The sequence below is a fragment of the Hippoglossus stenolepis genome, chromosome 2, assembly GCF_022539355.2.
Source record: "Hippoglossus stenolepis isolate QCI-W04-F060 chromosome 2, HSTE1.2, whole genome shotgun sequence".
NCBI classification, from domain to species: Eukaryota; Metazoa; Chordata; class Actinopteri; order Pleuronectiformes; family Pleuronectidae; genus Hippoglossus; species Hippoglossus stenolepis.
Genome location: NC_061484.1, coordinates 22,725,188 through 22,739,214, shown reverse-complemented (window position 1 = coordinate 22,739,214; position 14,027 = coordinate 22,725,188). Strand labels below are relative to the sequence as shown.

The following is a 14,027-nucleotide window of genomic DNA, read 5'->3' as shown; positions in this document are numbered from 1 at the left end:
GATCCCTTTCACATAAACTGCTCTCCAACCCACAGATGGAGGTTGTCATACATGATTTTTAGCTCAAAATGTAGGAAAACTTGTGCCTTTTGGCAGAAATGTCAGTATGAAAGAAAAAAACCCGATTGCCTCACCATTGGCTCTAATGTTATTTTAGAGAGGCCACTGCTGGAAGGAGCCCCAAAGTCACACTTCTCTAGCTCGCTCCCACGGTCACATTTTTTTTTAACTTTAACCAATAAAAATCATATCTCTGTTCGGCAGAGTCTTGGGATTCTCACGATAGGACTCAAGCAACCAGCTCATCAGAGAAGCCCATCTATAAAATCAAATATCCGAAGGCAGTGAAAACAGGGCCATTATATGGTAAGATACACAAAATGTTTTGATTACAAAAATGTTTTTTTTATTACAAAGTAAAAACAATTTACATAAATAAAATATTTTACAAACATCACTGTAGAAATGTTTTCCAGGTTATATCCAAGAACTGATGGAGGTCCGGTTTGACAAGGTCTTTAAAGACCCTGCACCATAGGTCAATGAGGTTCAGAAGATCAATGTCCCCAAACTGCTGTCCTCTCAGTAGAGAGACTACCAAAAGAAGAGGTCATTTGTGTTTACTCAAATTGTAGTCAGCCAATCAGAAGAGGGCCTAAAAAAAAAATGAGAGGCAGAAGAGGGGACATGGAAATACACATTGCAGCAGTTTTTTCAACTGTAAACCACTGAAATATCATCTTAGGGGTATACACCCCTAAGATGATATAAGTGTATTTTTTACACTTATCTGGGACTGATAAGTGTAAAATTAAGTCCCAGATACTTATCTGGGACTTAATTTGAAATTACGGGGACTTTAAACAATGTGGCAACAAAGGCAGCTGCCTTTAATCTGTGTAACAACAAAGGCAGTTGCCTTTAAACTGTGTAACATCTAAGGCAGCTGCCTTAGATGTTACACAGGCAACATAGGCAACTGCCTATAAAAGTGTGGCAGCATATCAGTAGCAGTTTATGTCTTTACATATCAGTTGCAGTTTCTGTTGACACTGAAAGACCCTCTACGAGCTGCTGCCACGATTTTGGTTTGCCGTTACTGGTTCTTTTTTCCTATCGGCCTTGGTTTGGCTCCAGTTCCATTCTGCGCCATTTTGTTGAAACAGCGAAGAGGATTTTGTGGATTTAACTTGAATTAGTTTGTTTTCATACCAGGCCTGTGGGTTTTTGTTTGTTTTCTCCCACCTGTGCTTGATTGACCTGTGAAAATGTCGTGTGTTCACTATAAGTTTTCTTCCAAACTGGGCTACAACACAGTCACTTTCGATGGGCTGCATATCACCCTCAACGGGCTAAAAAGGCTGATTATGCGCCGGGAGCGCCTCAAGGCCACAAAAGGCGACCTGCAGATCACCAATGCGCAGACTCATGAAGGTAAGTTGTCAGCTGACGCCTTTACTCATGTGTGACACATCTGTCAGACATTATATTTTTAGGTGGTTACCCTAAATGATGCATTTTCTCCATTATTCGACATTCATTTCGTGGGTTTTCTGAACTGACTAACAGTGAAATAATCAGCAGCTCGTAGAATAATAGTTTTATTTACCTTTTCGAGCAAAAATGTTCACAATGTGCCAATTAACAACAGATTCTAACCTCTCAAATAATATTTTCTCTGCTTTGACATCTATAGTTAGTAAATTAAATATTATCAGGTAGAATAATATTATATTAGGTACCACAATAAAATGTCTGGAAAAAAAACCTTAGATTGTTTAATTCTTTGAATCTTTGTAATTTCCCTGGAGCCAAAAATGATAAATTCAATTTGCCTGTTTTATCCAAAGTAGTCCCCATAGAGTTCATCCTAGTTTTACTAGAATAACATTATAAACACAATAAGCTGCTTTAAATGCTCTAAACTGTTTAATTTTCTTTTCAAAATGGCTGTAACATAACCTTCTGTTAATTGATTGTTTAATCTCTTTACAGGGTTTTGTCTAAAGTAACTACCAACTATCTCCTGAGCCTTATTGCTAAACACACATGTCAAGAAAGCAACACACGTCTAAAAATTCTGAGAATCAGCTTTTTTTAATAAATTATTTATTCATATATATATATATATATATATATGAATAAATAAGTTTGAACCATGTCTTTGCAATCCCACTTCATGCATCTGTTTACTTACAAAGGCCTTTCAGTTCTATTGAGTGAATTGTGGAGTCATTGTTAGATTGTTGTGTTTGTGTTTTCTAATGATTTGTTGCTTGTGTCTTGTAGAATATACCGATGATGAAGACCAAATCCCGAGACACTCCTCCGTGATTGTGCGTCGCATTCCGTTTTGTGGAGTAAAGCCCACTGGCAGGACGTTCATTGTGTATGTATTAAGTTATTACTGTTATTAATTTTAAGTCACTGGTTTGTTTATATTAGATTTCCGAGTTATACTTATTAAATTGATCCTGTAGTCGGTCACAATGTTGGTAACTGATGGTTTATTTTTGTCCTGTGTGTTTTTGCAGACATCGTTCTCCCGAAGCTGTGGTTCGACCGTCTAGACCCGTATGTAAAAACAACACTCTGTCCTCCTCCTCCTCCTCCTCCTCCTCCTCCTCCTCCTCCTCCTCTCACTCTCTCACTCTCTCACTCTCTCCCCCTCTTTCTGGCTTTAGTCACATGTCTCAAAAACAGCATTTGTGTTGAGATCTCAACCTCTATGTGTTTTATGATGTCTTTTTGGGGAGGGTTTTCTGGAGTCACCAAAGTAGTTTGTTGTTTCTCTCTTTAGAAAATCTTTTTGTGTTTTGAAATGAATATATTAAAGTTTTAAATTCTTGCTGAATGAGACGAGGGTGATAAGAGAAACAACAGACTCGCCATTATTGTTTTTGAATGCTCTGAAATGCCAATTGTTAAACTGTTGCCACTTTATAATTTAATTTAAATTAAACATTTCTTTCATATTGAAATGGTTTTCTACCCTGCTTTAGGCCAGTCAAATGTATTTTTAAAGGGGTTATTTATTAAATATAAATATTAAATATTTATTGTTTGTATGTGAGACTTCCTTCTTGTTGTTTATCGACTGCTGACCTGCACACAATCTCCTGACATAACAGGGGAGGTTTTAGATTCTCAGTGCAGGGATGTGACGGTAAGAGACAGATTTGATGCTCTTTGACAGTACTGTAGTAAGATGTTAAAGGCTGAGAAAATAAGCAGCTCTAGACTTGGATATATGGCAGCGTCGGCGCAATGAAAGTTTGCTTTACTTGTTAAATGTTAATACAGCTTTATTTTTAATTCTTAATTCTCTAAGCTTTCCAAACATTGACAATCATTTTTTATTTAGATTTTTTGGGTTACAATAAATCTTGCAACTTATTGTGCTAAAATTGCCTTTTGTATACTAGCTGTAAATGATTTTAAAGGGATTTGACTTCAGCATAAATACATAATTAAATAGTAGTTGTTTAATGCAGTTAAATGGGCTATTTCTTCAAAATATTAATTGTTTTTGTAGATAAGGATCTTTAAAATTCAATTAAGCTTTGTTTTAATCAAGCAACTCTAAAAAAGACCCAGCTCTAGATGGGTCTGTTAACCTTTTTTAGATTTTAACACAAAGCCGTCAGTAGAGAGCTGAGTGTTCTTTAGTTCAGTAATCCATGTCTAGGTTTGTGGACAGTCAGTGGTTTAAATGCTCACTCTAATATACTTAAGCATTATCTCCTGGACTTTGACTACTCGACAAACACCTTGATTTTGGTGCGAAGACTTAAATGGCGTGAGGGACTGGACACAGATGTGGTGGGGAACTATCTGGGCTCTTATCTTCCGCTGTGTATCGCTTAGATGTTCTGTTAACACCTTTATTATCTGTACTCAGATTCTCCTGCAGACGGATTCTTCTCCTTCTATGTCACTCGCCCAACTCGCCAAGGTAACGTATCTGCACATGCTGGCTGAACTGCAAGAAAATGTTTCTTAAGTTGAATCGATTTGTCCCTGTTTTTATTTCATGGTGTTGATGTTCCACTTTTGTCTTATGTGTTTTTAGACGGCTAACCTGGTTGACGCAAATGCATCAGAGGAAGACAAAATCAAAGCCATGATGTTGCAGTCAAACCATGAATATGACCCGATACAGTTAGTACACAAACATTTTGCTCTTGTATTTGCCCAAAGTTGTATTATTTTTATATCATGAACATTCACCAGATGTGGACAGTTAAAAGAATAAGATTTACTTGTCTCTGTAGTTATTCCAAGAAAGCAGTTGGACCTCCACCCGCTCACTATACCTGCCATCGTTGTGGAAAGGGTGGTCACTACATTGGGCAGTGCCCCATGCTGTTGGTAAGGATCCTGTATAATTTCCTTTAATTCTCTGTGAAGTTAATTGTTACTACATCGCAGTAGTGATGTTAGATTTAGAGTATGATGATATTCTGTTAACTTTTCAGGTCAAGGACAAGAATGGGAAGGGTCCTAAGCCAGTCAGGATTTGTAAGGGGATTCCTCAGAGTTTCATGGTGAAAGCAGAGCCTGGCACCCAAGGAGCCATGTTAACCAGCACTGGAGAATATGCAATACCTGCAATAGATGCGTAAGTGAAGGATATCCCCAAATACACACTATTTACCTCCTCCTCCTCCAAGAAAACTAATACTAGAATTAACTATTGTCATATTTATCTTTTCATTTTATATCCTCTGTGGTTTTTTACTTGTTATGACAAAGGCCTTAAATGTATAAATACGAATGTGTTCATACAGGAAAGCGTACGCACAAGGAAAGAAGGAGCGCCCCCCCTTTGTTCCACATGAGCAGTCATCGTCTGAGGACGATGCAGACCCAATTCCTGACGAACTCCTGTGTCCAATCTGCAACGACCTGATGACGGACGCAGTAGTTATACCCTGCTGGAAACAATTACTGCGATGATTGTAAGTTCTTTCGTAACATGGATTAGTAATACAAATCCGTCCTGGGCTATGTTTCATTGTTTCAGTGTGTTCATTTGGTAGTCAAATGGACTATAGCTTTGAACTAAGGACTGTTTGTTTCCAGGTATCCGGACGGCCTTACTGGACTCAGAGGAGCACATCTGTTTCACATGCAAACAATCAGATGTTTCACCTGATAATCTCATCGCCAACAAATTTCTTCGACAGGTAACCCATTTCAAACACACGCTTTTGATGTATGTCATATTTGTTTGATCAGAGGTGTTAAGCAAATCTTTTTCTTCATGCAGGCTGTGAATAACTACAAGAATGAAACAGGATGCACCAAACTCATATGCAAAAGGTCCAACAGGCAGCACTGCCTCCGCCTCGCTTCCCAGTTGTCCAGGCCTCTGCACTCAAGACAGCAGGACCCACTGCTGGCCAATGTCACTCACCCACCCCTGCAAGCGTACCAACGGCTGCACCTCAAACACAGGTTCAGCCCCTGCACCCTCTCCTCCTGTTCCTGGTCCTGTTTCTACTGCTGCGACTGTGACTGCTACTGCTACTGCTGCTCTATTCCTCCTCATGCTGCTGCTGTCGAAGGTCAAGATGTTTCACCAGCTCCTGCACCTGTCGCTGACCAACATTCTCCTATGCACTCTACCGGCCAGGGCGAACCGCCCCTTGCTGGGTAAGTTCAGTCCCATATTGTTTGAACAATTACATGAAATCACCCACTCAACATGTGATGTCTGAAGTAAAGGGCCATTGCAACTCATCTCAATGTGTCTGCTTGTTTATGTTTCAGTGAATTGGATCCAAATGCATCAGAGGAAGACAAAATCAAAGCCATGATGTTGCAGTCAAGCCATGAATATGACCCGATACAGTTAGTACACAATCATTTTGCTCTTGTATTTGCCTAAAGTCTTATTTTTTTATATCATGAACATTCACCAGATGTGGACAGTTAAAAGAAAAAGATTTACTTGTCTCTGTAGTTATTCCAAGAAAGCAGTTGGACCTCCACCCGCTCACTATACCTGCCATCGTTGTGGAAAGGCTGGTCACTACATTGGGCAGTGCCCCATGCTGTTGGTAAGGATCCTGTATAATTTCCTTTAATTCTCTGTGAAGTTAATTGTTACTACATCGCAGTAGTGATGTTAGATTTAGAGTATGATGATATTCTGTTAACTTTTCAGGTCCAGGATAAGAGTGTGGAGGGTCCTAAGCCAGTCAGGATTTGTAAGGGGATTCCTCAGAGTTTCATGGTGAAAGCAGAGCCTGGCAACAAAGGAGCCATGTTAACCAGCACTGCAGAATATGCAATACCTGCAATAGATGCGTAAGTGAAGGATATCCCCAAATACACACTATTTACCTCCTCCTCCTCCAAGAAAACTAATACTAGAATTAACTATTGTCATATTTATCTTTTTCATTTTATGTCTTCTGTGGTTTTTTACTTGTTATGACAAAGGCCTTAAATGTATAATTACGAATGTGTTCATACAGGGAAGCATACGCACAGGGAAAGAAGGAGCGCCCCCCCTTTGTTCCACATGACCAGTCATCGGCTGAGGACGATGCAGACCCAATCCCTGACGAACTCCTGTGTCCAATCTGCAACGACCTGATGACGGACGCAGTAGTTATACCCTGCTGCGGAAACAATTACTGCGATGATTGTAAGTTCTTTCTCGTAACATGGATTAGTAATACAAATCCGTCCTGGGCTATGTTTCATTGTTTCAGTGTGTTCATTTGGTAGTCAAATGGACTAGAGCTTTGAACTAAGGACTGTTTGTTTCCAGGTATCCGGACGGCCTTACTGGACTCAGAGGAGCACATCTGTTTCACATGCGAACAATCAGATGTTTCACCTGATAATCTCATCGCCAACAAATTTCTTCGACAGGTAACCCATTTCAAACACACGCTTTTTGATGTATGTCATATTTGTTTGATCAGAGGTGTTAAGCAAATCTTTTTCTTCATGCAGGCTGTGAATAACTTCAAGAATGAAACAGGATACACCAAACTCGTACGCAAGCAGGTCCAACAGGCAGCACTGCCTCCGCCTCGCCTCCAGTTGTCCAGGCCTCTGCACTCAAGACAGCAGGACCCACTGCTGGCCAATGTCACTCACCCACCCCCTACAAGCGTACCAACGGCTGCACCTCAAACACAGGTTCAGCCCCCTGCACCCTCTCCTCCTGTTCCTGGTCCTGTTTCTACTGCTGCGACTGTGACTGCTACTGCTGCTGCTCCTATTCCTCCTCATGCTGCTGCTGTCGAAGGTCAAGATGTTTCACCAGCTCCTGCACCTGTCGCTGACCAACATTCTCCTATGCACTCTACCGGCCAGGGCGAACCGCCCCTTGCTGGGTAAGTTCAGTCCCATATTGTTTGAACAATTACATGAAATCACCCACTCAACATGTGATGTCTGAAGTAAAGGGCCATTGCAACTCATCTCAATGTGTCTGCTTGTTTATGTTTCAGTGAATTGGATCCAAATGCATCAGAGGAAGACAAAATCAAAGCCATGATGTTGCAGTCAAGCCATGAATATGACCCGATACAGTTAGTACACAATCATTTTGCTCTTGTATTTGCCTAAAGTCTTATTTTTTTATATCATGAACATTCACCAGATGTGGACAGTTAAAAGAATAAGATTTACTTGTCTCTGTAGTTATTCCAAGAAAGCAGTTGGATCTCCACCCGCTCACTATACCTGCCATCGTTGTGGAAAGGCTGGTCACTACATTGGGCAGTGCCCCATGCTGTTGGTAAGGATCCTGTATAATTTCCTTTAATTCTCTGTGAAGTTAATTGTTACTACATCGCAGTAGTGATGTTAGATTTAAAAAGAGTGATGATATTCTGTTAACTTTTCAGGTCCAGGATAAGAGTGGGAAGGGTCCTACTGGCCAGGGCGAACCGCCCCTTGCTGGGTAAGTTCAGTCCCATATAGTTTGAACAATTACATGGAATCACCCACTCAACATGTGATGAAGTAAAGGGCCATTGCAACTCATCTCAATGTGTCTGCTTGTTTATGTTTCAGTGAAATGGATCCAGAACCTACTGTGAGACGAAGCCCAGAAAGTACCCCAGAAATTGGACCACATGTGAGTCCCCTCGGATGATCTGATAATAATGCATCTTTCATGGTTATTATAGAGCTCAATAGATAGTTTTCAGAGTTAAAAATCCCATTCATTTTCTGAATAGCGATTTTGATCATCACCCATAATATTTTTACCATCCAAGGTAGACTGACCACAAGTTTGTGAAACGATGTTATAAGCTCCCGTAGAAGCCACAAGTCCTTATGATAGCAACTGCATTTTAAGAGAAACGTGTTTTATTTACACAATCCCACAATCCATTCTAAAAGTGGGCATTCAGTGTCACACTCTATTATTAGAGTTATTAACCTACTTAAGTGCATCCTTACCAGGCACCTGTACATCCATGAGCACTGGAATAGTTCCTGACCCTAACCCTAACCCTAACTCTGAAAGGTAACTACATTTTTTTCACTGATTTCTTCCGCAGGGCTACCATTTTTCTGTTCTTGGCCACCCGCCACCGACAAGGCCGCCACATCCATCAGGTAAGAGGTTTTAGATCATTTAAGGAGGCTCGTGAGCTTGAAGGAAAGACATTCAGCAGCTAACTAAACTCTGTCTCTGCTCCACTAGGTCACCAGTCACGGCCCCATCACTCTCACCGAGGGGAGGCAGACACTGGGAGAGGTGAGACCCTGTCTATGGAACTATTAAATGTTTTTATTCTAATATGTCGGCCTCTCGATGAATGTTTCTCTCCCTTGAACCAGGTCCTACACAGGTAGAGAAGATCACCCCCCCGCCCACCTCCATATAGCTCCACCTCCTGGACCAGCTCCTCCGGTGTACCCGTCTCCATACCTGTACCCGCCCCCACCACATCTCTACCCTCCTCCTTACACATCTGGCCTTCTACCTCCTCCTCCATTCGGTTACCCGCCCCAGCCAATTTATGCCCCTGGACCACCGGGGCTCAACCCTCCCTGGATCCCACCTGGTGTCCAGCCCCCTCTACCCCACCTTGGACCCCCTCTCTCAGCCCCCCCTCTCTAAGGAAGAATTCTACAGACAAAGGCGCCGACAGGACAAGTGAGTAGTTTATTTTTGTTTTGAGTCGTCCTACAGCTACACTAGCTAATCATTTTGGGATTGATACACATTTACACTACTTAGCGGGATTATGATGCATTCAGTATGATTAAGTAATTTTGAAAGTTTGACTGTTCTTGTCTTTGTATTCACAGAACTACATCCAAACTGGATGAATTTACTAAAGACTTCCACAAAGAGCGTATGAAGTACAAAAATTCACCAAAGAGAAGAAGACCATCTTATTCCAGGTAACTTAATTAAGAGGACATTTCCAAATTAGTTCATAAGCATAATCCTTCAAGCCATTCAGTTTATTACATAAGCAGATTTCTTTCTCTCTTGGTTTCCTGATTTTCTTCTCCATTCTTTCCTTTCCCAGGTCCCGGTCAGTCAGTCGCTCTCCATCCGGCCGCTCTCTGTGCACTCGCTCTAGATCAAGATCTAGATCCACCCGTTCACGCTCCCCTTATTCCAGGCACAATGGACGCAGTTACGGATGTTCATGGTCAAAGAAGAAGCCCAGGGAGGAATCTGAGCCATCACACCATTCAGCAGACAGCGGTGGTCTCCTCCCAATCTCCCGTCCACATGGACTCCCGCTCCTCCATCGACCTCCCTCTCCGGTGGATGGTTGGAGGAGAATGGGGGAGGAGGGCCGATCTTTACTGGGACCTCCTCCTGCAAAGCGGCGGAGGATGGGGGAGGAGGGCCGCTCTTTACTGGGACCTCCTCATGGAAAGCGGCGGAGGATGGGGGAGGAGGGACGCTCTTTACTGGGACCTCCTCCTGGAAAGCTGCGGAGGATAGATGGACTAGGGGGTTGCAGCGATGTCCTCTCCCACTCACATATGTCTCACCAGCCCCCGCTCCTCAGACTCCAACTCTCTTCAGACAGACCCGGTCTTCTTCCCCTGCCTGGGAGCCGTGAGATGATCCGAGGAGACGCAGATCGAGGAACCATCAGACCTCTAAAGGACCTGCCGGTGGGTTTAATTCTCAAAAAGTCTGCCGAGAGTGAAATAAATTATATTTTTACCTATATAAACAGTATGAAAACACTTTTTATGTGGTTTTGAGAGGTTTAAAAGAATATTTGTTCAATATGAATGTTTGGCAGGTCAAATTAAACTGGTTGGATTCCGCAGTGGAGGTTGTAATGGTAAACGCATTGATAAAGACTCAAACTCTGCTTGGAACCACATTGTAGTGTGTTATAAATATTTATTAAATGTTTCTACAAGGCGCATAAATGATTAATACCATGACTTCTAATTGAACCTTTTCATTTTTTTATGTATTTTTGTCCAATTCCAGATGCCACTCGCCCAGAGGAGGATCAAGTTGAACAGAGATCTGGGGAGAAAAGGCAGCACTGAGACGTCTGCCTCAGACAGAGCACCATTAGGTCCTGAGAAGATGTCATCCACATCAGACCGATCAGCTTCTTCCAGCGTTTCTGAAGGTGACAGATCCAACAGTACAACAGAAGGGGCTGGACGAAAGGAGCTGTCTGCATCTGCAGAGAGGAGAGCCTCTCGTGAAAGACCAGGGAGTGCTGGAGAGAGACTGCCGGGCTCAGACCGAGAGCAGGACAGAGTCTCAGGACCAGACAGAGATCGAGACAGAGTCTCTGGATCAGACAGAGACAGAGGTGTGGGTTCTGAAAGAGAGAGAGAGAGGGACAGGGTTTCGGGGTCGAGCTCACACAAAGTAGCAGCGACAGCGGAGAGAGACAGCGACAGAGAGAGGTCAGTTGTTGTTTACTGCCTTAATGTTTTTAAGATACATTTTGTTTGTTGCTTTTGTGGAATTCTTGAGATCTTGAGTTGCACCCCCTGTCACAAACCAAATTTGTATATGAGTAGCACTTATTACATTGGGAGCCATGCTCATTCCTTGGGCAAAAAGACCATTACATTTTATAATTTTTTGACATCCATATAAGAATTCAGTAGGATTAAGTAATGAAGAATATGAGTACTGAAGTACTTTTGAAAGTTTGACTGTTCTTGTCTTTGTATTCACAGAACTACATCCAACCTGAATGAATTTACTATAGGCTTCCACAAAGAGCTTATGAAGTACAAAAATTCACCAAAGAGACGAAGACCATCTTATTCCAGGTAACTTAATTAAGAGGACATTTCCAAATTGGTTTTAGTTCATAAGCATAATCCTTCAAGCCAGTCAGTCAGTTTATTACATAAGCAGATTTCTTTCTCTCTTGGTTTCCTGATTTTCTTCTCCATTCTTTCCCAGGTCCCGGTCAGTCAGTCGCTCTCCATCCGGCCGCTCTCTGTGCACTCGCTCTAGATCAAGATCTAGATCCAGGACTTACTCTTATTCCCCAAGTCGATCCCGCTCCCGTTCCCATGGGCGGTCTTTTCCACGCTCCCCTTATTCCAGGCACAATGGACGCAGTTACGGACGTTCACGGTCAAGGTCCCGCTCACTCTTGCGGTCTCCTCCTCCCTTCCGGGCCGGACCCTGGGAGGGAGCAGAAGGACCAGGACCCTTCAGGTCCCGGTCTCGCTCCCCTGGTGGCTTCCGGAACCGCAGCCCTGGTGGACGGAAGCCACCTCCTCGGGAGCTTCCACCGTATGAACTCAAGGGACCAAGTCCTGGAGGCCATGATCGCTGGGAGAGAGAAAGGTATCGACAATGGGAAAAGGAGTGCACAAACTACTACGACTACTACGACTACCCCGACTACGACAACCAACATCCCTCACTACATCACAGAGGTCGTGGCAAAAGAGACAGGGAGAGGGACAGAATGTCTCCGTTACCCAGAGATTACTCCCCTCAGGGGAGAGGAGGAAGAGGTAGAGAAGAGAGAGGAGCTCCCCCTCACCATCCGCCATCCTCTTCATCATCAGGGACTAAGTCCAGCACAAAAGTCCTTAAAACAAAGAAAGTAAAAAAGAAGAAGCCCGGGGAGGAATCGGAGCCATCACACCATTCAGCAGACAGAGGTGATGCTACTCCTGTCAGAGATGAACCGATGGATGAAATCCCCTCAATCAATAAAACACCTCCCAGCTCCTCAAAACCTGCATCTGGCTCTGGAGTCGCTAAAGCTCCTACTTCTAAAAGTCCTGCTGCACCTGCTAAGCCCTCAAACAAGACCGTATCCAAGACCCAGTCTGATAAGACCAGGAAAGAGAAGGCTCAGAAAGTAAAACCTAAAGTGAAGACAGAGGCTGTGAAGACAGAGGCTGTGAAGGAAAAGAACGACAAGGTAAAGAAAAACACAGCAGAAGCAGAAGACTCCTCGTCCTCCTCCTCCTCTGTCGCTAAACCGGTTAAGACCATTAAAGCAAATCCAGAAGATAATTTCAACTCAACTACCCCCAAAAAGGAAAAGAGTAAAAGCTCTACAGTGAGGCCTCCCCTGCTTAAGACCCCTCCACTCTCCTCCCAGACCCTTACTTACCATCAATGCTCCCTCTTGTTGCTCCAGCAGGGAAAGATGGCGAAGGGTCTGTGAAGAGCAAACCCAGGATCAGTCGAAAGGTTCTGACGAGCCACAGCAGCTCCACCAGGTGAGGTTATTTGTTGACCATTTGATTTTAATTTTTTTTTTTATATCACATTGTTTGCTGCCTTGATGTTTTAGATACATTTTGTTTGTTGTCTTTGGGCAATTCTTGAGATCTTGAGTTGAATCCTCTGTCACAAACCAGATTTCCTGCAGGATAATGGAATCAAAGTTTAAATGAGTAGTGTTACTATGAAATACAGTAGCTTTGGCTTTAGTTTATTTTCTCTTAGCTGCTTAACTTCAACAGTTTATCAGGAGATAGATTTAAATATATATTTGAAACTGAGAAATTTGTAGTTTGTTATTAGAAACCATTATTATTATCTAAACTCAATGAAAACTGTTCAGTGTTAAAAACCTTGCATTGATCGTCTTGTCACTAGTTTGTAATGTCTCCAGTTTTAGTTCTAAAATCTTGAGCTGTGTCTGTATCTACAACATAAGGAAAACTTAAGGACCTAACGAGCTGCAGGATGAATGGAACAGTTACAACCACAGTTATAATCTTAGGCTCCTTGTGTTAAAAACGGAGCTGAATTAGTCAATTATTCACTCGACAGAACATGAATCTACACATTTTGATGATGAATTAATCATTCAAATTCTTTTGCAATCACAAAAGTCCACCTTAGTTCCACCTTCTTCTTAAGTGTGAGGATTTGCTGCCCGTCTTTGTCTGATGTAATATTAAGAGTTGAACCATCAAAGTAAAGATGTCACCTGGGGCTGTGGTAATTTATTGACAAATATTTAATTGTTTTATGACATGTTAGAGACCTAATGAATCAACTCATCAAGAGAATAATTGTCAGATATATTAATAAGGAAAATAATTGTTTATTATTTATTATTATTTAGTTTCAGAACTGAGTGAATCTGACTGAATGACATTGGCACTAATATTTTGAACTGTATCCAGCCCTATAGGTTATTGTGTGAGGAAGATTGTTTGTTCTCAACCAGTCACATTCCTCAATCAACTTAAATGTTTTTTGTTTTTTCCTCAGCTCTCGGTCGACTCGGGACAAAGAGAAGCTCAGAAAAAGACCAGAAGGGCCCGCAGCCCAGAGTTATTTCAGTATTATTTCAGTTAAACTATGAAGCTGATAAAAAAAATGTTTTAATACATTAACTGTTCTAATATATTATATTATATAAATTTTGACATTGTGAAATGACATTAAGAACTCATTTCCCAGCCTGAAGTTGTATGTCACCTGTTGTGTACATGTCAAAAAGTGTGTTAATAGATATAACTTGCATGTCCCTGCATCCATGTAATTTTTTACTATAATAAAGGCAAAGAAACCAACATGAAATACGGATTTGATTGTGGTTTAT

At 42.0% G+C, this 14,027-nt stretch overlaps 1 protein-coding gene across 1 annotated transcript; it reads left to right on the top strand.

Moving 5' to 3' along the window:
- Positions 1-1,268: 1,268 nt before the first annotated feature.
- Positions 1,269-13,993, top strand: LOC118117633 (E3 ubiquitin-protein ligase RBBP6). Its single transcript, XM_047342375.1, is given in 21 exon segments — positions 1,269-1,434; positions 2,290-2,389; positions 2,535-2,574; positions 3,914-3,955; positions 4,073-4,161; positions 5,969-6,065; positions 6,173-6,315; positions 6,486-6,658; positions 6,785-6,888; positions 6,973-7,358; positions 7,476-7,556; positions 7,669-7,765; positions 7,875-7,930; positions 8,044-8,107; positions 8,538-8,595; positions 8,684-8,737; positions 8,832-9,078; positions 9,080-9,139; positions 9,295-9,390; positions 11,402-12,687; positions 13,694-13,993. Coding segments are annotated over 20 exon segments (3,384 nt in total). The 3' UTR covers positions 12,633-12,687; positions 13,694-13,993.
- The last annotated feature ends 34 nt before the right edge of the window (positions 13,994-14,027 follow it).